This window comes from Pseudonaja textilis, chromosome 1 (genome assembly GCF_049901715.1).
Source record: "Pseudonaja textilis isolate UNSWEBS1 chromosome 1, rPseTex1.2, whole genome shotgun sequence".
Classification (NCBI taxonomy): domain Eukaryota; kingdom Metazoa; phylum Chordata; class Lepidosauria; order Squamata; family Elapidae; genus Pseudonaja; species Pseudonaja textilis.
Window position 1 is genome coordinate 203,077,908 of NC_141990.1, and position 22,402 is coordinate 203,100,309.

The following is a 22,402-nucleotide window of genomic DNA, read 5'->3' on the forward strand; positions in this document are numbered from 1 at the left end:
TAAAATGGTACTATCTGTAGACACATTAGACCCATGTAAAGGGGAAGAGAATTCTTCTTTTTCTTCTTTTTTTTAAAGCACCGAGCCAGGGTTGATATGTTTAATGTTAAATTTATTTGTTATTTGGGTCATTTCCCACCCCACCTTTTGTTCTTGGTGTTTGATGTATCTTTTTCTCTTTTGTATTTCATTTTTATTGATAAAACAAAATAATCTATATTTAACAAAAAGAAAAAAATGGACAGATTGACTGTAAATATCATGACAGTGCAGCCACTATGAGTTATTGGCAGTTGTGCAAAAATTATAATTTTTGAATTTCCTGAATGTGGCATAATCCCAACATTGAAAAAGTTATTGAAAATGATTTTATAATTTTATTAATTAAAAGTCACAATTTAGCACACCATACATCAAATATAACAATTGAAAAGATGTTTTATGCATGTGTGCGCACGTGTGTAAGAACTGAACTGAAAAAAGTTACAATACATAAAGACTGAACAATCCAAATGGAGAGATTATAGAAAAGATCTTGCAAAATCATCCCTCCAGTCATTAGTACCTTAGCCAGAATTATGAATATCAACTGTGGATTTACAGAAATGTGAATATAATGCAATATGAGCCATCTTGTTGGGCACATTCCCTAGGACATTACTAGAATTTCTAAACAGCAATAATATGTGATATATTTTTGTTTTTTTTTCTTTCTATTGTGTTGTTTCTTGATAAATAAAAGTGTAACAACAATATAACCACAACAATAGGACCAAGGGTCTGAAAAAGTTGCAAAAACAAGATCAAACTTTTGTAGGATTTCAAAATTCAAACTGATAGGTACTTAGGGTATAAAATACACCAGTCATTACTATTATAGAAAAGAAGATGAAGTGGTTTATTATTTTGGCAATATCTGGAGACAACTGAATTGATGGAAAACAATTGGCGAAAATAACAAGATATGATTTACAGATTGGAGTTGGAAGATAATAGAGGGGGAAAGAACTGTCATATCAATTGTAATTGGATCACTTGGTATGATTCAATTTTTATTCATGGCCATGGAGGAGAGATGCATGTTGCTATAAAATCATGGCAACATTCACAAGTGATCATGGCATTTTCGTGGAAGCACAGGTGAAACTCGAAAAATTAGAATATCGTGCAAAAGTTCATTTATTTCAGTAATGCAACTTAAAAGGTGAACCTAATATATGCAATAGACTCGTTACATGCAAAGCAAGATAGTTCAAGCCGTGATTTGTCATAACTGAGATGATGATGGCTTACAGTTCATGAAAACTCCAAATCCACAATCTCAGAAAATTAGAATATTACATGCAATCGATAAAACAAGGATTGTACATAGAAAAATATCAGACCTCTGAAATGTATAAGCATGCAACTCAATATTTGGTTTGGGCCCCTTTTGCAGTAATTACTGCCTCAATGCAGCATGGAAGCTATCAGCCTGTGGCACTGCTGAGGTGTTATGGAAGACCAGGATGCTTCAATAGTGGCCTTCAGCTCTTCTGCATTGTTCGGTCTCATGTCTCTCATCTTTCTCTTGGCAATGCCCCATAGATTCTCTATGGGGTTCAGGTCAGGCGAGTTTGCTGGCCAATCAAGCACAGCAATCCCACAGTCATTGAACCAGGTTTTGGTGCTTTGGGCAGTGTGGGCAGGTGCCAAGTCCTGCTGGAAAATGAAGTCAGCATCCCCATAAAGCTCGTCTGCGGAAGGAAGCATGAAGTGCTCCAAAATCTCCTAGTAGATGGCTGTGTTGACCCTGGACTTGATGAAGCACCTACACCAGCAGATGACATGGCTCCCCAAATCAACACAAACTATGGAAACTTCACACTGGACTTCAAGCATCTTGCAGTGTGTGCCTCTCCATTCTTCCTCCAGACTCTGGGTCCTTGGTTTCCAAATGAGATGCAAAAGTTGCTCTCATGAGAAAAGAGGACTTTGGACCACTGAGCAACAGACCAGTTCTTTTTTCTTTAGCCCAGGTAAGATGCTTCTGATGTTGTTTGTTGTTCAGGAGCAGCTTGACAAGAGGAATACAACATTTGACGCCCATGTCCAGGATCCGTCTGTGTGTGGTGGCTCTTGATGCACTGACTCCAGCCTCGGTCCACTCCTTGTGAAAGTGCCCAACACTTTTGAATGGCCTTTTCCTGGAGTCATCCCTGCTGCTTGTGCACCTTTTTCTTTCACACTTTTCCCTTCCACATAACTTTCTATTAATGTGCTTTGATACAGCACTTAGGGAACATCCAACTTCTTTTGTAATTGCCTTTTTCCCCTCCTTATGGAGGGTGTCAATGATGGCTTTTTGCACAACTGTCAGGTCAGCAGTCTTTCCCATGATTGGGATTCCTACTGAACCAGACTGAGAGACCATTTAAAGGCCCAGGAACCCTTTGCAGGTGTTATGGTTTAATTGGCTGATTAGAGTGGGACACTTAGAGCCTAGAATATTGAACCTTTTCACTATTCTAATTTTCTGAGATTGTGGATTTGGGGTTTTCATGAGCTGTAAGCCATAATCATCTCAATTATAACACATCACAGCTTGAACTATCTTGCTTTGCATGTAATGAGTCTATCTCATATATTAGGTTCACCTTTTAAGTTGCATTACTGAAATAAATGAACTTTTGCATGATATTCTAATTTTTCGAGTTTCACCTGTAATCATTTGTCTCTTACAAGCTTGGTTTGTGCCATTCAAGTTGTTTTATTTATCCATTGAATTTATTTGCCACCTATCTCCTAATGAAATAACTCAAGGTATCCACATGAACCTTATGGAATCTATTTTCTTTAGAAGGGTTCATTAACACTACATTCTACTGATTTCCTTCTATCATGGAGTCAGCACTACTCCATGATAGAACCCTACTCCAATGACATTTCTGAGTTGTCATGGATTGTAATATAAGGCAGTAATCCACATAATTGTTAGTTGGAAATTGCTTCTACCATAATTAACCTGCTAAATATTATCAGAAAGCAACTTATTATTTGACTTTGAAGAAAAGGCAGTGATCTTTGAATTAACTTTGGAAAAATGTTGCATTTTTCCTTCCCCAGCACTTTGCGCCCTGCCTGTCATTAAAGCCCCGAGAAATCACAAAAATAAACAGTCAAATTCCATTCAGTTGGGAATACAAATCGTATAAGCAGCATGTGAAAGTTCTGTTTACAGAAGTTCATTAGGTCAAGGATCCCAGTTTTTAAACCCAAAACAAATCACCTCCCAACTTTTATAAACAAATTGCGTGTAGCACATTAATCAGCAAATCAACAGGTTCTCGAGGGTTTTGAGTTAATTCAATCATCAAGACACTTTAGCCAAGGGAGAGGGGGAAAAATACTGAATAAAATATTATGCTTTCCAATTGCTTTAACAGAGAAAAAGCAACCATTGCCTCATTGTACTATAGTCATTAACAGCTGCCCCTGGGAAGGAATTCTGATTGAGAACAACAATAAAATAAAACAGGAGACTGTTGACTGACAAAGAACAAGGGGATAAAAATAAATCATGTCCTACCTGGAAGACATTCTTTTTGCTAGATTTTTCCTTGGCCCATTCAATCTGAGCTCCACACAAATCCAGCCATTCAGGTTTGGTCCCTTTCTATCAATAAAGAATGTTGAGAATGAATTGACTAATTGCTTCCAAAGACCTTGGTGAATTTGTTGATCAAATTCCCCTGGGCCACCTATCCTCCATACTGGATATCCCTCTTCAAATTTTCATGGGAATTCATACAAACCCATTCTTAATACATGTTGCTCAACTCATAGGTTACTTATACAAAGTCCTCCACAATATTGGTTAGCAGCTCCTAGGAAATGGCAACACCTACATTAGCTTTATTGTGACCACCACCACCCCAAATAACAGGTTTTTTTTAGGAAAAATAACAAACTTAACTTCATTTTATAAAAACTCAAGCAATCACAGCTCAGGTTAGACTTTGCAAGTCTATTTTGCTAAGCCTATTTCTCTGTTCTGAATGCCTTTCTCTGTCAATGTTTGTACAACTGAAAATCTTGCTTGTGGAGGGAAAAAATATCTACCATGTCATGATCATGTGTTAAGCTTGTTGTAACCCAGCCAAAGCCCAAAGCCTCTGAGAACAAGCAGTCATCTTAACTACAGGCTTCCTCCCAAAGGCACCTTCCCATAGCTCTTAACTCTGTGTTTCTCACCCTGCTGGAATTAATTGAGCCAGATGTAAGTAATAACATTTCCAAGTCCTACATACTTACCAATCAGGCTATTCCCTTTCACAGTAAACAGTATTAGCAACAGTCCAAAGCAAAAGTAAGAAATAGTAAGCCAAAGAAATTAAAGACAGGAACTAAGAGAAAAAGGAAAGGAAATACAGTTAAATCTACTTTGTCCCAATACTATTCAGGATAATTCTCCATGGTTTTTTTGTTTTTGTTTTTGCAAAACATTTGTCTTCCACTTCCAGTTCGTTTTAAACTTCTCAAACTTCTGTTCTTGAAAATTTTAAGAAGAACCCTATTCAACCATAACTTTCTAACTCTTCTTCCATTCAACCTATTCAGTCTTCCTATAGTTGCTTTGTCATTTGCGTTTGACACATTGCCATTTGATCCTACCCAACCAACAGTTTTAACTACCCCACAAGCATCCCTTAAACATTTATCTATTTATTTTATTTACCATAAAGCAACTGTGGGAATATTACAGCTTTGTCCTTGCTAAATGTTAAGCTAGTAACTAAGCATTTCACTGGTTTCATGCATCATGTATTGCTTTAATCATATTTAGCAGCAATTTTCAACTCCATATTTATACACACTGTTACATAATCCAAGCCTGTTCATTTTAGCCTATACTTTTCTTTCAACTAACAAATATACCTTTCTCACATTAATACATCTATCAATGTCCTGATAAAGAAAAAAAAATCTGGTCTGTATTCTCATCCCCAAGCCCCATTGTGCGGCATAAAAGCACAATGCATTTCTCATATTTTAACCATTCAACTCTTCTACCTTTTTCATCAGAATTACGTCAAATACCTTCCCAGGGCCATTTCATTAATCCTTCTATAGTGTTTGCATTCATTCCTATTATTCATCTCTTTGTACCATACAAACAATAGAAACATTCTTCCAATGGCCTGGCACAGCTGCAATCATGACACACATACCTTAAACAAACAGCACAACCTCCCCATAAGGAACACATATTAATATGTCAAAATTCTTCTAGTGATACCATCACTGTTTTTTCAACATTCTTCAAGAATTTATAATTTCCTTTTCATCATTTTTTCTTTATTATTGTGATAAATAACACAAGGCAGATAACATACTTAATATTCCTTCATCCTCCCAATTTTCCCACAACAACCACCCTATTGGAAGAGGGTGGTGGCGGTGAGCGAGCTTCCATGCCTAGGGTGGGATTAGATCTCACCACCTCCTGCCTTGTAAACTGATACCTTAACCACTGACCCAAAACTGAAGAAAGAGAGGAAAGAAAACTGGTGGAGAAAGGCTGAGAGAGAAAGTGATTGAGTAAAATGAAATGGCTGGAGAGAAAAATTGGAAAGTAAAGTTACATGAGTCTGCAGAAGAGTTGCCAGTTCATAGTTGGAGACGGAGAAGAAAACTCCATGAGGGTAGCTTCCCTGTGGGAAGAGAAGTCCCAGAGACATGGCAACTAAAACCAACAGAGTGTAGGAGTGTAGTATCTATCTTTGATGAAGATCCATCTATAGGAAAGGAATGCATATATTTATCTATTCCATCCATATGATCAGACCATTTTCATTCAGATCTGTTACATCCTTTCACTTTCTCAATTTCATGGATACCTAACATAGAATCTCTTTAACAATACTCTTCCTTTAACAGGGACCAGCACACTTAGGCTGAGAATAGCAAGACTGAAGGCTCAGCGCTAGGACCCAGGAAAACATTCCCTAGGAAGGAGAAGTTTTGGAAGAGCCACCCTCGGAAGAGGGAAAGGTGAGATTAGGCAAAATATCTCAGAATTCTCCTTAAAATGTGATGTCCCAAGCTGGGCACAGAATTTGAACTTGACTGCAGGTTGTCCTTGACTTATGACCACAATTGAGCCAAAAACATACATTGTTAAGTGAGATGGTTAAGTGATTAACCATTTTTTTTCAATTGTTAAGTGAATCTGGTTGATAAGTCAGTAACCCAGTTGTTAAGTCAATCTGGCTTCCCAATTGACCTTGCTTGTCAGAAGGTCGCAAAAGGTGATCACAAGATCCTGGGACACTGCAACCATCATAAATATGAGCCAGTTGCCAAGCATCTGGATTTTGATCATTTGACAATGCTGTAACATGCTGTAACGGTCATAAGTGTGAAAAACAGTCATAAGTTACTTTTTTCAGTGCTGTTGTCAGAACAGTCAAGTCTTCTAATCCAACCCCTGAGCAGGGGACCCTTGACAAATAAATGTCCAGTCTTTAAAAAAAAAAAAACTTCCAGTGATGCAGCACACACAACTCCAGAAGGCAAGCCTTTCCACTGGTTAATTGTTCTCATTGTTGGCTCACACTCACACTGCTGGCTCTTATTCATTTGTAGCTGTAGCAACTATTATTCCAAGATTTTCACCTGGCTGGTTTTCTGCCCAAGGCAGGATTAGAACTCACAATCTCCTAGTTTCTTGTCTTGTGCCTTAACCACCATAGGAAACTGGCTCTCCCAGTTAGGGCAAGAACTGTTTTCTCTCCCAGACATTGGGATAGCAAAAGGATTCCCTAGATGAATGCACAGGGATGACAGAATAGCTGCCTGTTTTTTCTTGGAGGGCTGGGTTTGGGGTGAGGTATTGATGTGACCTTCCCAGAGTTCTGTTTTACAAGATAAGTGTCCGTATAAATCTTTTAAATAAGTAAATAAATGCCCTTGTTTTGTATTTTCTAGTCAGGCCAATTACGTTCTATCAAAACCCTCAGAAGAACAGTTCCTGTAAACTGCTAAAAGTGTCCATTACATTTAAATCCTGTTCTTGTGAATATGGATGCAGGAAGCACTTTTGTCAAGCAAATTAGTTTGCACAAGGACTAATAGCCTAGCTATGCTACTACCTCCTGAAGTTTCTGGAGGCTAAAAATGCGTCGTGGGCTAGCGTTTCATGTCAAAATGGAAAATTGCTGAAAAAGATATGGTCTTCAGAGAACATTGCTAACAACTTAAATGTAAACAATGCATAGCAACCTAATATTTTATAACAGAGAGAGATCATCCTGTGATAAAGTTAAGAGTGCTCAGTTGAAAATGTTTTCTTCAAATCAGTATACAGGTCGTCCTCTACTTACAACCATAACTGAGCTCAAAATATCTGTTGCTAAGTGAGGTAGTTAAGTGAGTTTTGCCCCATTTTTCAATCTCTCTTGCAACATTTGTTAAGTGAATCACTGCAGTTGTTAAATTAGTAACACGGTTATTAAGTGAATCTGGCTTCTCTACTTGACTTTGCTCCTGAGAAAGTTGAAAAAGGTGATTACATGACCCCGGGACATTGCAACTGTCATGAATATGAACCAGTTGTCAATCATCCATTTCTTTTAATTTCTACTTTTTTTTAATTTGTTTACAATATAAAATACAAAAAAAAAATACAAAAATGAATACTGGAAAAATAATGGAGGGAAAGGGGAAAGGAAGAAGGCAGAAAAGAAAGGAAAAATAAAGAAAAAGGCATTGACTTCCGACACCCTAAAATAAGATAGGAACATCCAATCTCAAGTTTTTACTTTCACATAGTAGTATAAACTAGCCATTTCTATATCAACAAATCTATCTAATCGGTAAGACCCAAAATCAAAGTTTCATTTTTTTTCCCACCTCAAGCACAAAGACCAGAAGAGGTTTCCAAGAAGAAGCAAAAGTACTTAAGCACCCAAATTTTGATCATGTGATCATGGGGATGCTGAAATGGTCATAAATGTGAAAAATGGCCGTAAGTCACTTTTTACAGTGTTGTTGTCACTTTGGACAGTCTCTAAATGAACTGTTGCAATTACCTGTAAAATATAATGTTTCTGTTATCTACCTACCTACCTACCTACATCTTAGGCACCAACAGGCACTCAATTTCTCCAATTATTATAGCCCGTTTCCCAAGGGAAATGTCCTTGATTAAACAGGGGCCTTCTCTGTGGCTGCACTTACCCTTCTCCCAAACGCTGAGCCAGGAGTAGGATGAACTTGCTTTAAAATGGTTTATTCATTAGGGGTGCATGAGACACAGAGATATCTTTTAATTTATGCTTCTGTTATCTTGTTGATCTTTTTAGTTGTTTGGTAACCACCCAGCCACATGATGAGAAGTGGATAGCCATTAATTACATAATTAAATCAATTTATAACAGCCCCCCCCTTCCCCAAATTCAGTCCTGTTAACTAAAGCTGGCATTGTATTCCTGCATCCACAAACGTCAAATGTTCCATCTGACAAAAGTTTCTATTCCCAGTAAAGGAAGTTACCGGAATGCAGTCTGAAAATGGACCGCGGATGCGGTTTTGCTTCATATTTTGCATTTATAACATAGTCTTTAATCAAGAATTAATGAATTAATTTACTTGGAAGCAGAGTATATCCATCTTTATGGAAAATCACATCATTTTCTTGGTAAAATTGTTACTTTATTCAATTCGTACTGCCATGAATGAACGTTGACTTCATTACATTATTGAATTAATGGTTGGATTCTTTCAAAAACAAAGCAAAATAAACCATTCTTAAAAGTAAAATTGGTAAACAATTTTTTAATCAGATCAGAAGTCTACATTGATTTCCTTTGTGCTATCAAAAAATTATGGCAGGATGATGTTATTTTATTTTTAAAGAAAATTACATTAATCTGCATCAAGAGCAAATAAGCTTGTCTCCAGAGTTCCTATCCTAGGAAACTTTTTTTTCCTACTAGGCCTGAAACAGTAAAAAAAAAAAAATTCTTATTACATTATTAACAGGCATATTTCGACAATGGGAGAATTCACCCATTAATAAACCAATGTAATGAAACAGCTAGGCTAACCTCTGTAGTGCAGAAATGTTCAGTCATCGTTTTATTTACTGTCGACTGAATACGATGTACGTTTATTTCTGTTCTGCTAAGACAACTACAATAATGAAATAAGATCCTGTGTGCTTTTCTGTATATTCCTTTACTTCCCCAATCTAATAGCTTTTTTTTCTACAACAACATAAATCACTCTTTCAAATCCTGCTTGATGTAGCTGAAAGCCGCTAAGGTTCCACCATATATTGAAATTCCGATTCTGACATATTGAATACTGGACAGTTTTTATTGATAGATGCTACCAAGCTGAAATATATTGTTTCAATATTGCATTCACCTGTGCAGGTAGTCCCAACTTATAACCGTTTAGTGACCACTTGAAATTACAATGGAACAGAAAATGTGACTTATGGCCATTTTTTGTCTGATTAAAACTTGGACCTTGGGCAACTGGCATGTATTTATAATGGTTACAGTGTCCTGGAGGTCACATGATCACCTTTTGCCACCTTCTGACAAGCAAAACCAATGGGGGAGCCAGATTCATTTAACAACGATGCTAGTAACTTAACAACTGCAGTGATTCTCTTAACAACTATGGCAGTAAAGGTCATAAAATGGAGCAAAATTCACTTAACAACTGCCTTGCAAAGCAATGGAAATTTTTGGCTCAGATGTGATTGTCAGTCGAGGGCTATGTGTATGAGATAAATCTAGGAAATAGCAATTAATTCACCCTTCCCTCTAAACAAAATTGGGATTGTAATATTGGTGTCTTCCTTCTCCATCAATATCTGAATGTTACAGCTGGATACCATAAGTAGAAGACAAGAAGTTATAGCTTTAATATATAATATATATTTATATATTATATTTTCATCAAAGGCAAATATATAAAATATTGTCATGCCCCCATCGGAGTCTGAATCCAAGGAGGAAGACGAACAGCTGACAGGGAGCAGGAGAGAGGCTCCATTGGCTGTGGAGGAAACTGGGGAAAGGCAGAGTCAAGCTGGTCAAACAAGGGAGAGGGGGTTCAGAGGAAGACCCAGGCCTACCCTCTCTTCATCCTAGGGCACGCAGGGAAGAATGGAGAAGAGAGCAATGTGGGCTGTGTGGCTTACGAGGGAGGAAAGGACTCTGATTCCCTTCATAAGGCACACCTGGGGAGGCAGTTTAAAGGAGAGGCAGTTTAGGAGAGGTGTTTGTCGAAAACAAATGTTGAGTTTATTTCATGCTGGCGGCTGTTATGTGAGTTCCTGGCATCCTCCCAACTGGTTTGATTTACTGTCGTGTTACTTCACTTCTGGAACTCCTTAACTTGCCCTGTTGGATTTATTAACTTGTCTTGCTGAATTTAAAATAATTTAAAATTTTCTGCTTTAAATGTTTTGGACTGGAATATCTGTAGTCAAAGGCCATTGCAGGTTCCTGGGAGAGTTTTTTCTCCAGACTGGAAGGTAATTGGGACACTGGGGCAAAGTTGGAGCTAATAAAGAGACCCTTACTTATTATTCTGGCTGTGTTGCCTTTGTGCCACACCCTGGGTCATCACAAATATATTATATGGTTTGTAAATGTATTTCGTTAATCATTTTCAACTACATGACCTGATTCTCTGATCCTGCTGAAAAGTAAGTCGTTTTTATAAAATATTTTATGGTGGATTTTCCAGTGCATATGTTGAAAATACCAAAGAGGGATGATTTACAATGACGATAATACCAATTCTGGAGTAAGAATGACATGGTAGTCCTCAAGTTACAACCATTCATTCAATGACTGAAGTTACAAAGGTGTTGAAAAATATGACTTACAATCAGTGCTCATGCTTACAAACATCTCAGCAGTCCCATGGCCCCATGATCAAAATTCAGGAACTTGCAAATTGGCATGTATTCATGATGTTTGCAGTGTCCTGCGATCACATTTGCAACTTTTCTAGCTGACTTCTGACCAGCAAAGTCAGTGTGATTAATGTAATGACCACAGCAAAACTGTTGTAAAATTGGATGCAACTCCATTGACAACCATCTTGCTTAATGATAGAGGTTCCAATCCCAATTGTAAATGGGACTTGATTCCCCACCACCCTTGATTGTAAATCAAGGACTACTTGTACCTTATCTCTCAATTGGCTTTATGATATCACATAATGAAGTCTAATTTGCAGTGGTTCATCAGAGAAGTTGGAGGTGGGAAGAATGGAACCAATCTATCATATTACTTAGGTAACAAGACCATAGACTTTGTGGTCCTGAGAATATTCCAAAGTGGCACACAGAAATTCAGGAGCAAAATTGCTAACTTTTCCTGGTAAAGATGTTTTTTTGTTTGCTTTGATTTGCCAAATTAAAGGCCAAATTAATGCATGCTTCTTGCTCCTTATTTCCTGAATGCTTTTGAAATTTCCACAAATAAAATTGATGATTCAACCCTGACTCCTAGAAAGAAAGAAAGAAAGAAAGAAAGAAAGAAAGAAGAAAGAAAGAAAGAAAGAAAGAAAGAAAGAAAGAAAGAAAGAAAGAAAGAAAGAAAGAAAGAAGGAAGGAAGGAAGGAAGGAAGGAAGGAAGGAAGGAAGGAAGGAAGGAAAGAAAGAAAGAAAGAAAGAAAGAAAGAAAGAAAGAAAGAAAGAAAGAAAGAAAGAAAGAAAGAAGCCAAAAAATAATTTGTGGATCCTCAAGTATTACATTCAAAATCATTTCCAATTAATCCATATTTTGTTACTGATGTTGTTTAAAACTATAACCATTTAACCTCTATTTCCTTGTTTTAGCTATAGTTAAATACATTTCTGGATTGCTGTTCTTATTCACATTTTAATAAATTAAATAAACAACAGAAAAGTTAAAACAAACAAAATGAAAGTGAATACCAACTCGTTTTTAAAATAAACATTACATTAGAAGTGAAATTAAACCATATGATGGCTATAAAAAGATTAAAAAGGTGAAAAAATAAAAGAAAAACATTTTAAAACATTCTAATAGCTTCCTTCTCTTCCTTTCCCCCCATATTTTTCTTCTTTTCTCTTCTTTCCCCGTCTCATTTTTCTGCCTTCCATTTCTAGCTGCTAATAGCTAATTATGCTTTATTTTTGGGATGTTTTTGGATTGTTCTTTTTGGAATCCAGAGAAAAAGACATTCATTCTAGCCTGGAAAGGAAATAGGCCATGGTTATTTCCACAATGTTTCTGCAAAGGAATAATCAGCAGCCTCTCCTTGAGGTACATGAAAAAAATGAAGCACAGTGAATTCTGCTTAGAGATGCATTAAGTCTATTAGATAGAATCATAAGGCACATTCAGAAAATGTTAGGCAGAAACAGAAAATGTCACATTTATATGAAGATAAAAATCACTTTGCTAAGTTACACTGTTTTGCTCTTTGGTAACACCCTGTATTAAGGTGCAATTTATAACTACTTTATTATTATTTATGATATGCAAGCCACTTTATAGCAAGCTCAATAGCAACTTAAATTCATGTATTAAAGATGCAAACACAGGGTTTAATACAATTTACATCTTATAATATTCTTTGCAACAGATTCTCATCGCATCATCTGTTAAGCATTTATTACTAATGCATTTTATAACACACTTTATAATACATTATTTGAGGAAGTAGTTGCATTTAGAGATCATTTCATAAATAAGAATAAAGCATTTATAACTGGCACCTTAATTTAAAGCATTACCTCCGCATTACGAGAGAGCCACTCACCATCCGTCTCACTTTGCAATTATTCTCAAAAAGCACCTCTTAATAAAAGATATGCTGAGTTCTATTTCCCTTCCTCTCTCATCTGATTAAAAGTTTATTGAGCCATTTTCTTACATCTGCTCTCAGAAATCTGAGGCTTAGCAACTCTGCATTTTTTTTCATCATGCCAAACTTTTTTTCAAAAGCACTTCGGAAAAGAGGAGACATGAGAAAGATAACTGCTTACCAGATTGGGCACAGCTGGCTGTTTGGATTCCTTATAGAATTCTATTTTCCATCCAGTAAGAACAATCCAAGAAGAAGTCCAGTTTTTCCTTAAATGTAATATATTTTTTTGAAAGGGCATCAATTAGACACATGATTTTGTTGTGAGGATCATAACTGCATTTTGTAGACTAGCATTCCAAAATGTTTATGACTCAGAGAAGTAGCGGACACATATATTTATTAAATAAATTGAGGGCAAAAAATATACACGGGAGAAGCTGATAAGGATTAGAAGGAAAGAGAAGGAAGAAAAAGAGAAGGAAAAGGAAGAAGAGGGAAAGGGTGCCTAGATTAATGCATGAGTCAATGCAGCAAAACGTGAGGAACATTGCTTCCAATTTCTCCACAAAATAAAAATTATGTTGGGACTCTAGGAAGAGTGCAGAGAAGAGCAACAAAGAGGACTGGAAGCAAAAACATGAAGAGTTCCCAGTTTCTGGAATTGGGAATGTCTGGTTTAATGAGAAGAAGGACTAGAGTGACATGATAGCAGTGTTCCAATATTTAAGGGTCTGCTACAAAGAAGAGGGAGTCAAGCTATTCTCCAAAGCACCTGAGGGCAGGACAAGAAGCAATGGGTGGAAACTAATCAAGGAGAGAACCTTGATAATATGATGTTAAATGGACAGTAGCTATATATGATTGGAACTGTAATTTAAAAGAGGATAGAATGACTGTTGATATTATGCACAAGGGATATATACCAGCCGAGATAATGGAAAGAAGTATAATGGAAAGAAGATTTTACTCAATGTTGTATGTTTAGTGTTTGTTTATGTTTGTTGTTTTTTTTAAAAAGGAGAGAACCAACCTACAACTAAGGGAAAAATTTCCTGACAGTGAGAACAATTAATCAGTGGAATGGCTTGCCTTCAAAAGTTCTCGGTACTCCATTACTGGAGGTTTTTAAGAGATTGGATAACTTTTTGTCTGAATAGGGTTTCCTGCTTGAACAGAGAGTTGGATTAAAAGACCTCCAGGGTCCCTTTCAGCTCTGTTATTCTGTTAATTAATTTATTTGGAGGACTCCAAATTTATCTGATTACTACAAAGAGAACACAGTCGGTTTGTAAAGGGACATTGAACCATAAATGGCATGGCATTAAAGCCTAGCAAATGAAAATGCCCTTGTGTGCAAAACAATATTTGAAAGAACTGACTACGAGAAAAGATTTTCTTCATATATTGTCCTTACCGTAGTGGGGAGTTACAGTGCCGTGTTTTGGTAAATCACACGCACTTGCTTGAACTCCAAAGAGACTTTCCCATATTGAACTGAGTCTGAAAAGCAACCATTATGGAAATATTCTCTATGCTTTTTTTTCCCAAGGAGAAAATAAATTTGATGATGACAAGAAGTGGGGTGGGGGACAGATGAACAGAGCTACCCGTGCACTTTAGTTTTAGCCAATATCTGCCAAATTTTCGAACGTGCCTCTATAGAGGAAGCAGAAAATTTGACATATAACTCAAACGATGCAGAAGAATAGCACTTAACAGAATAACAGGAGTGGAGGTCTTCTAGTCCAACCTCCTACTCAAGCAAGAGACCCTATATCATTTCAGAAAAGTGGATGTCCACTGGCATATTCATCCACTTGTGTATTTAATCCAGGTTTCTTACACGGTTTTCAGATCTGTTATGCAGAGACCAGTGTGCCATTCAGCAAAAGACTCAATATTTTGCTCTTACACAAGTTTATAATTGTAGAAAATAATAATTGCCTAGGCACACAGGAAAACAAAGTATTCCATTAGACAGCCTTAAGGGTCAAATTATGACAATTTTTATTTGGTTTTTCCAACTTAGGGAAGATTGGATGACGATTTCCAAATATTGTTTGTTTTCTAATTATGCTTATAATTACTGCGTCTCTTATTAAACACTTTAGTTTTCATGTAACTTAACGTTCAGTTTTCTTTGCTTTCTCTTGCATACTCTGCCTTAGACCCACCCAACAGACATAAAGTGACTGCATCATCAAGACATAAAATTATATTAAAATTAACTGCAGGCTTAGAGCACTTTGTAAGATGCACCAAAATATAAATATAATATAAAAATACAAATAAATATAATTATCATTTTCTCCACCAAGAGAAAACAGTTCAGCCAAAGCAGTTTTACACATGTGCAGATGGATGAATGACAGCAGCCATTCAACTGGCAGCAAATAATATGAGACAGAGAGAAAGAGAACAACAATCAATGATAGAATTTGGTTAGAAACCTAACTATCAAAACATGAGGAGACATCATTCAGAAAGCAACAGAAAAATGATGCAAAACTAATAATAATCTTGCAGCAATCAGATTAAGCCCATCTGAATCATAAAATTGTTACATAAAATGATAAAACATTGACCTCACAGCTGCATGAGATACAGCTTCAGAGTTTGAGCTACTTTTTAAAATTGAAATCAATGACTTTCCAGAGCAGCCTTCCTTTGGTCATTATATTTGCATTCTAGCAAATGGACACCTGATGGCAGCACATTATAAGATCAATGTGGTTTATATTGTTCTATATCCTTAAAGAGACAGATTTTTGAAGTTTAATCCAACAATTCCAAGTTTATCTGAAGAAAGTTGGCACTTCCAACTTTCCTGAATTTCACCTTAATAACAGGAAGTAATAATTGAAGAGGGAAAACATTTTTTCCTACATTTTAGAGGTCTAATTTTTGTCTTCACAGGTGTAACATACAGTAAACTTAAACCACAACTTGTATATTTAAAAACATAACATAAATGTCTTTTGATTATATTTTGGTACATTTGGATCCTTAGTGGGGCTGAATTGGTAACTTGTGCTTAATTCTTTGCTCAACTATGATGTATATTCTGGTGGTTTTCTCTGCATCTTGCAGCAAACTGCATGGAAAACAAAATATTGGTCATAAGCTCCACCCTGGGTTTCCTTTGGCTGAAGAATGGGATAAAACTACAATCTATATAAATAAAAGATAAATATGATAACAGCCCTTTGAAAAAATGCAAGAAGACCAGAGACCCTCATAATTGGACAATCCATATTAGGATAGCACTAATTAAAAGCAACTGAGGTAAGTGGACAGGCCCATCTGTTTGGTGACGGTAGTTATCACTATTAGTTTTCTTATAACACTATTTAACTTACAATCAGCAGTTGACTTAAAAGACTTTTCACCTAATGTTCCTTAGAAAAAGAGCAGGGTTTCACCCTCTGGTTAAAACTGAGTTGATACATCCATGAGTTGATATTATCTCAGCCAATGAGTATCTGAATTGACCGTGGATGTCAAGATTGCTATCAGGAAATGCAGATATGAGAAGCCAGAAATAAAAAAAGCTGAAATTTCAATTGCTCTAATATCTATTACTTTAGTCCCAAAATTTCCTGATGCATTTTCCACATTCAAATATCACCACTTGCAGACGATATTTCCCGCTCTGGTTGGATAAGCAACTATTTCTCCTCCCCTCAAATTAGGATTCAGAGAGTTTTATGTTCTTAGCCCTGAAGTGGAGAACAGGAATGGCAGACAGACAATGTCTCTCTTCCTAATGAAGTCCCCCCTCCCGCCAACACCACAAATTATAAAGAGCTTCAACATGTTCTCCATTTCTGCTTTCTAGGGACATTATTCCCAACTTATACTTCAATATTTTTCCCCTATGGAATAATGATGCATAAAATTAAAATTTAAGACTCAACTTAACGAACGGATTTCCATCGTTTCCATACAATCAGTTAAAGTTCTTATTTCTTCTTTGCATTCAAAACAACAACTTGATAATGAAATCATGGAAGATCTGATGTTTGAAGAGTTTTGGGGGAAGTGGAGGCATAATTTACATCTTTGAACTTTTGAAGAAAATTATTGGGGGGAAATGAACTTGATCTGCAGACCAATCTTGATGATTGCCTGTTCTTTGAATCCCAAGTCAAATAAAATACTGCTTTACACTTCGGATTATTTTAGAATTATTTAATGCCACCTACCTTAGCTTCTTGCCTTCATCTGCAATTTTAGCCTTTAAAAGATAGCCTTCTTTGATTATCTGTAATAAAGAAATCAATGCACAATGTTTATTCATTCTACTATACTGTTATTTTTGATGGCATAATGCCTGTTTAGCTTCCACCTGAATGCATTGAGTGAATGGGAACCATACCATCTGTCTGGACAATTGGTTCCATTGTCAAACTGCTCTTAAGGTTAGCATTTTTTTCCCCTAAGTGTCAAAACAGATTTTCTTCTAACTTAAATCTATTAATTGTGTCTAGAACAAGAAAGTACAGTTGAAGATCTTCTTCCTTATGCAATATCTTCTCAGGTATTTGAAAAGGGACATCACACTGTCTTCTTCTATTTCTCTTCATAAAGCTTGGTTTCTAGTACTTTCCTTTTCCTTCTCTAATCCAGTTTTAATTTCTCGGAATCTTTCTTAAAACATGGCAGCCAGGACTGGAAACAATAGCTAAGAAGGAATCTGATCACAGCAGATCAAAGTCTAAAAATTGTCTAACGTACAATTGTAGAATCTGTATCTCCCTATGGTCAGATTCAGGTCTAATAAAGATTGAGCTCAATGATCTATACATGTCATGTGTATATGTAACATATGTATGTTATGTACGTAACATCATCAACATCAAAGAATGCCCATTGGCTGAATGGTATATTGTTGGATAACTTCATAGACCATCTTTAAGAATAAAATATGTCTCTTAGCTTAATACACACTTTAAAATTCAAATATTCAAGCAATGGGCTCTAAAAGATTCATTTATAATATTGTTTGTTTTTATTAACGAGTTTTAAATGTAAACACAAAAGCATATGAACAGCTGATACTTTGAAACATGTTGGACAACACATATGCTACATAATGCATATTCTTCATGAGCCTCTGAGAATTTTAAAACCCTTGTTCAAGGTACTAACGTTTATGCCATTCAAACTTCCCAGGGTCATTGTTTTAAAATAAAAACATTGTATCACCCTTGCTTCTATATCTGTACTGTTCCATATTGAGATTATATGACTTTCAATTAAGTTCCCATAAATTAGTTCATATTAAGTAATATAATTAATATAAAGAATATTCTATATTCTCTTCACCCTGTAGCATCATGTTTGCAATAAATATGTGATCCATTCATCTTCTCATTTGTTATCTTATATAGTTACATTTCAGGATATTGACAAAGAAATTATTTTCCTCTAGCTAAAATTTGAGTTGGAGCAAACTTCTATTCATCCAAGCTGAGTTTTCTTTGTTATTCCTAGCCTGTTTAATTTAGTCTAAATTTTCTAACCTAGTAAGCTCCATATATTGGACTAATGTTGCCATCAAACTTAGTAAGGACGGGCCTTGGCCAAAATGGAAAATACAACATGGGAATCTTGGAACGCACAAAATTGTGGTGGTCAGCTTATTCAACAGAAATGGGAAATAACCAGAAATTGCAATACTATATTGATGCAAATTTAACAGTGGCAAAAAGTAGACATTAGGATTTCTTCTTGCCTTTATTATATCTTTTCCCTTGGTCTTAGGGCATAAGAGCAGAGTTCAGAAATTAAGATTAGTACATCTGAACCTGACCACATTAGACGTATGTCTGCTGTGCTGGGAACCATCTGTTAAAATAGTTTCATCGCAGTCCCTCCAAGATAATTCAAGTTATCTTTTCAGCCATTTCACAGATGGATGACATGAGATTACTGAACATGAAATGGCCTTACAGCACTTGCTATCTCTTCTGCCTCAATAAATATCCATCATTTGTTTGTGTGTGTTTTTTTCAGTGCTGCCCTTTCTGTACCTTTCCAGTGAAGAAAAAGTTGAGGAAGAGATGGAGAGAAATTAATAGAGAAAGAAGACAGAAAGTTCAAGGACCCAATTTAGTTTCTCAATTTATCTATACATATAAAAGATTAGCTAGCATGTGTTTATCTCTTTAGAGTTACTGCAGTATATCTATTTGAATCTACTGCGCATATGTTTTAATAGTGGCAAGAAAAATTATGAAATGCACATGAAAATGACTTTAGAAATAATAGAGATATGTTGATTTATTTCAGGAATGTGATCTAGAACTCATAGTTAATTAAGCTGGGGAATAATTATTTCTTCCTTGAATAAAGAAACACTCCCATTGACAAAGATTTCCTTCACAAATTAATACACGAATGCAATGATGATAGATATTTAGCCAGGATCTCATTTCACTTTACAGGTAATGGAACATATAGAAGAAAGATGGGAATTTATGTTATACTCCATCTTTTTATCCTGACTTCTTTGTATTAATGGGGGAAGTTGGCAATGAGGGTAAGACCTTATTCAGTTAAGCATGGTTATAATTCTCTGGGTGATGGGCACTCTAATTATATAGGGTTACTAATTCCATGGAGAGTGTAACCTCATTCATCTAAAAATAATTGCAGATTCAATACAAAGCAATGATGTACATATGTGGATTAATTTACCATAGCACACCAGAAAAAAGAACTAGTGGGTGGACAATTTATGGGCTGAAATACAAACTTGAAATAAGGAAATAAGGACATTTTTTTAAAAAAATAGTAATATTGCTAAACATTACAATTAAAAGTTAAAAACCAATACACATTAAAAATGAAAGAAAAAATAAAAGTGCAGAAAAGACAAAAGAAAAAGAGACAAAAGATAATATTAAATATATTTAAAAATTACTTCCCCTTCATCACAAGTATAAACAATTTCAGTAAGTTATTTTCTCTTAAAATCTCTCTCTCTTTCTCTCTGTGTGTATCATATATATAAATCTTTATTAAATAAACCAATTTTATATTCCTTTCTTATACTTTTAATAATCTTGATCTTTCATCCCTTCAAATCCCTTCTCCCAAGATTCTTCAAAACTTCAACAAGTCTCTTTTGTAAAACCAAGATAGAAAAGTTATCCTGATAATTATTTTGGATTGTTATTTGTATATCCCTTTTCATTATTAACATCAGTTTCATTCTTCTTGCCTGTCATTTTTAAGTCTACTTTCAGATCTGGTTTAGTCTTGTCTAGTAAAACATTTTCCTTTTCATTTCTTTGTACCCAGTCTATCTATAATGGCAGACACTCTTATAATTATTCACTGTTCATAAATATATTCATAGGTATTGTCCACAGTTTAAGCAAGATGGCTCTTTAAACCCAATAGAGAACACTGTATTGCTGCCCCTTCATGACTGGAACATTTCTGGACAATCCTATATCCTCTCCTTGTCTGGAGAGAGATTGCAAGAAGTCAGTCTACTCAATAGCTCTTTGTTTTACTGCAATTGTTGGCTCAACTTTCAGCAGATCTCTCTTCAATTCTCCATTTTTCATCCCAGAAATCAAACTAAGGACAAATTTCCTGATGGTTGGAACAATATAAGAAAGGGACAGTGTCTAATTGTGGTGTTTCATGACTTGGAGGTTTTAAAGTAAAATTCAGACATTTGGATGATATGAAGATTCCTGCTGTGGTTGACCTCAAAAATCCCTTTGAATGTTACGATTCCGTGATTTTCATTTTTCTTCATTGCATTCTGTTATAACTGAATTTGGCTGTATCTTATTCTAGTAAGGTCTGGATAAAGGAATTATGCTGGTATTACAAATGATCTAATCACTGAGTTTGTTTGTTTTCTTGCCGTCATTTCAATACCCAAACGAGGTAACATCATCAGGGCTAGTGATGCTGTGCAACATTAATATGTGCAAGCTCAGAGAGCGCCAAGGACCCCTCATTCCAAACCTAAATATTCTTTATTGGACCTAATTAATTCATTATTCCTGCTGGAGTCAGGCAACATTAATGTGGGAAGGATCTGCATGCAACATATTTTTCTTAGACATAGATATACTAAAAGATCATGAGCAGTTTTATACTTTTAAGTATGCAAACATGGCAATAGAAAGCGTAACTGAAAACTATTATAGGCTCCAATTTTCAACCTTTCTCTATAGTAATGAAAGAGCAGCATACATGCATAAATTGGGAGTTTGGCAGCATACAAGTTTCGTAGATATTTTTTTTAAAAAAACATTGTATGGTATTTGCTAACTGCAAAACACATTTGCAACAATATCTGAGGAAGTTATTGTCAGAGATAAACCTATGTACTGTGTGGCTATTGGGCTAAAACTGGGCATGTCTTATTATTAACTTCAGCAGTTGCAATTTGCTTACTTGGTCTGCTTCATACTTGTCTTACACTGACCATTCATCCAATTGATCATTTTCCTTGTACTTACCCCAGAAATATAAGATGTGCTAGGGTGAAAATTATTAGTTCAAAATGTACTACTAGTAGTAATATTGTTAGTTGCTAACAGTAAGTAACTATACTGCTCATAGTAACTAACTTTTGATGGCAATAACCATAAAAATAGCCTAGATGTCCATTTAATTGTGGCTCCACAATCATGAAGTACATGTAGAACAGCAGCAAAGAGAATTCAATTCCTTATCCCCCAAATTTTACCAATAAATGACATCTTCCAAAATTGGTTTCAATTTTTTTAAAAAAAAAATCTTATGTAGATCAGATTTATCTGTACACCTGAAGTAGCAAGGATAACACAAAGATAAGTGCATGCCTCTATTGTACACTATTAATGTTTTTGGGAAAGCAGTATTACTCAAATAAATTACTAAGGATGCTGAAATATTATTTTTAGTTATCTTAACTGAATGGATAATTTAAACTGTGTATCATTGACTAATCTTACTCAGGACTTTAGTTCCCTTTTATCCTGTTACGATAATAAGGAATCTTCATCCACATGTATTCATCTTTCAAACACATGTTCTGTTTTTATTAATAAAAGCTAAAGTATAAAATGCACAATACATTGTAAATACTATAATACAACTGCTTACCTGTTTTTCCAATGGGACAAGGCAGTCAAGATGTGGTATACTATGTTGGGAATGATTTCTTCTATGACGAGATAGCTGGAAATATATTTATTTAAAAGTCAGAATACACTCAATTCAAACAACATTTAACATACAAAGATGAATTGAAAATAACTCAACTGTGCACATTCCCTTTGAACTGTACTAGTGGCAGTTTTCAGGTAAATAAAATTAATATGCTGTCATTGCAACATTTTACCCTTACACAAGATATTTAAAAGTCTTGTGTCTTCAAAGTCTTTTTTTTTTAAGTTCATACCATTATCAGATCAATTCACATTTAGACTTGTGTGTGAATTTAGATCTGTGTGTGAAATAACAGTGTTAAGAAGAGTTGGCGTATGGCCTGGCTATTATTAGTTGGACTGTTGTGTTGCTATGTCTAAGTACTGAA

General features: G+C 35.5%; 1 protein-coding gene across 2 annotated transcripts in view; it reads right to left on the reverse strand.

Annotated features, from left to right (window-relative positions):
- ARHGAP15 (Rho GTPase activating protein 15) overlaps positions 1–22,402 on the reverse strand; it is a 470,287-nt gene that overhangs the window by 380,694 nt on the left and 67,191 nt on the right. For both annotated transcript variants that reach the window (XM_087920289.1, XM_026717802.2), the window contains 4 exons: positions 21,970–22,044; positions 17,055–17,113; positions 13,028–13,115; positions 3,569–3,655 (listed from right to left, as the gene is read on the reverse strand). In XM_087920289.1, coding sequence (XP_087776415.1) covers positions 3,569–3,655; positions 13,028–13,115; positions 17,055–17,113; positions 21,970–22,044 — 309 coding nt within the window. The remainder of the gene's footprint in view (positions 1–3,568; positions 3,656–13,027; positions 13,116–17,054; positions 17,114–21,969; positions 22,045–22,402) is intronic.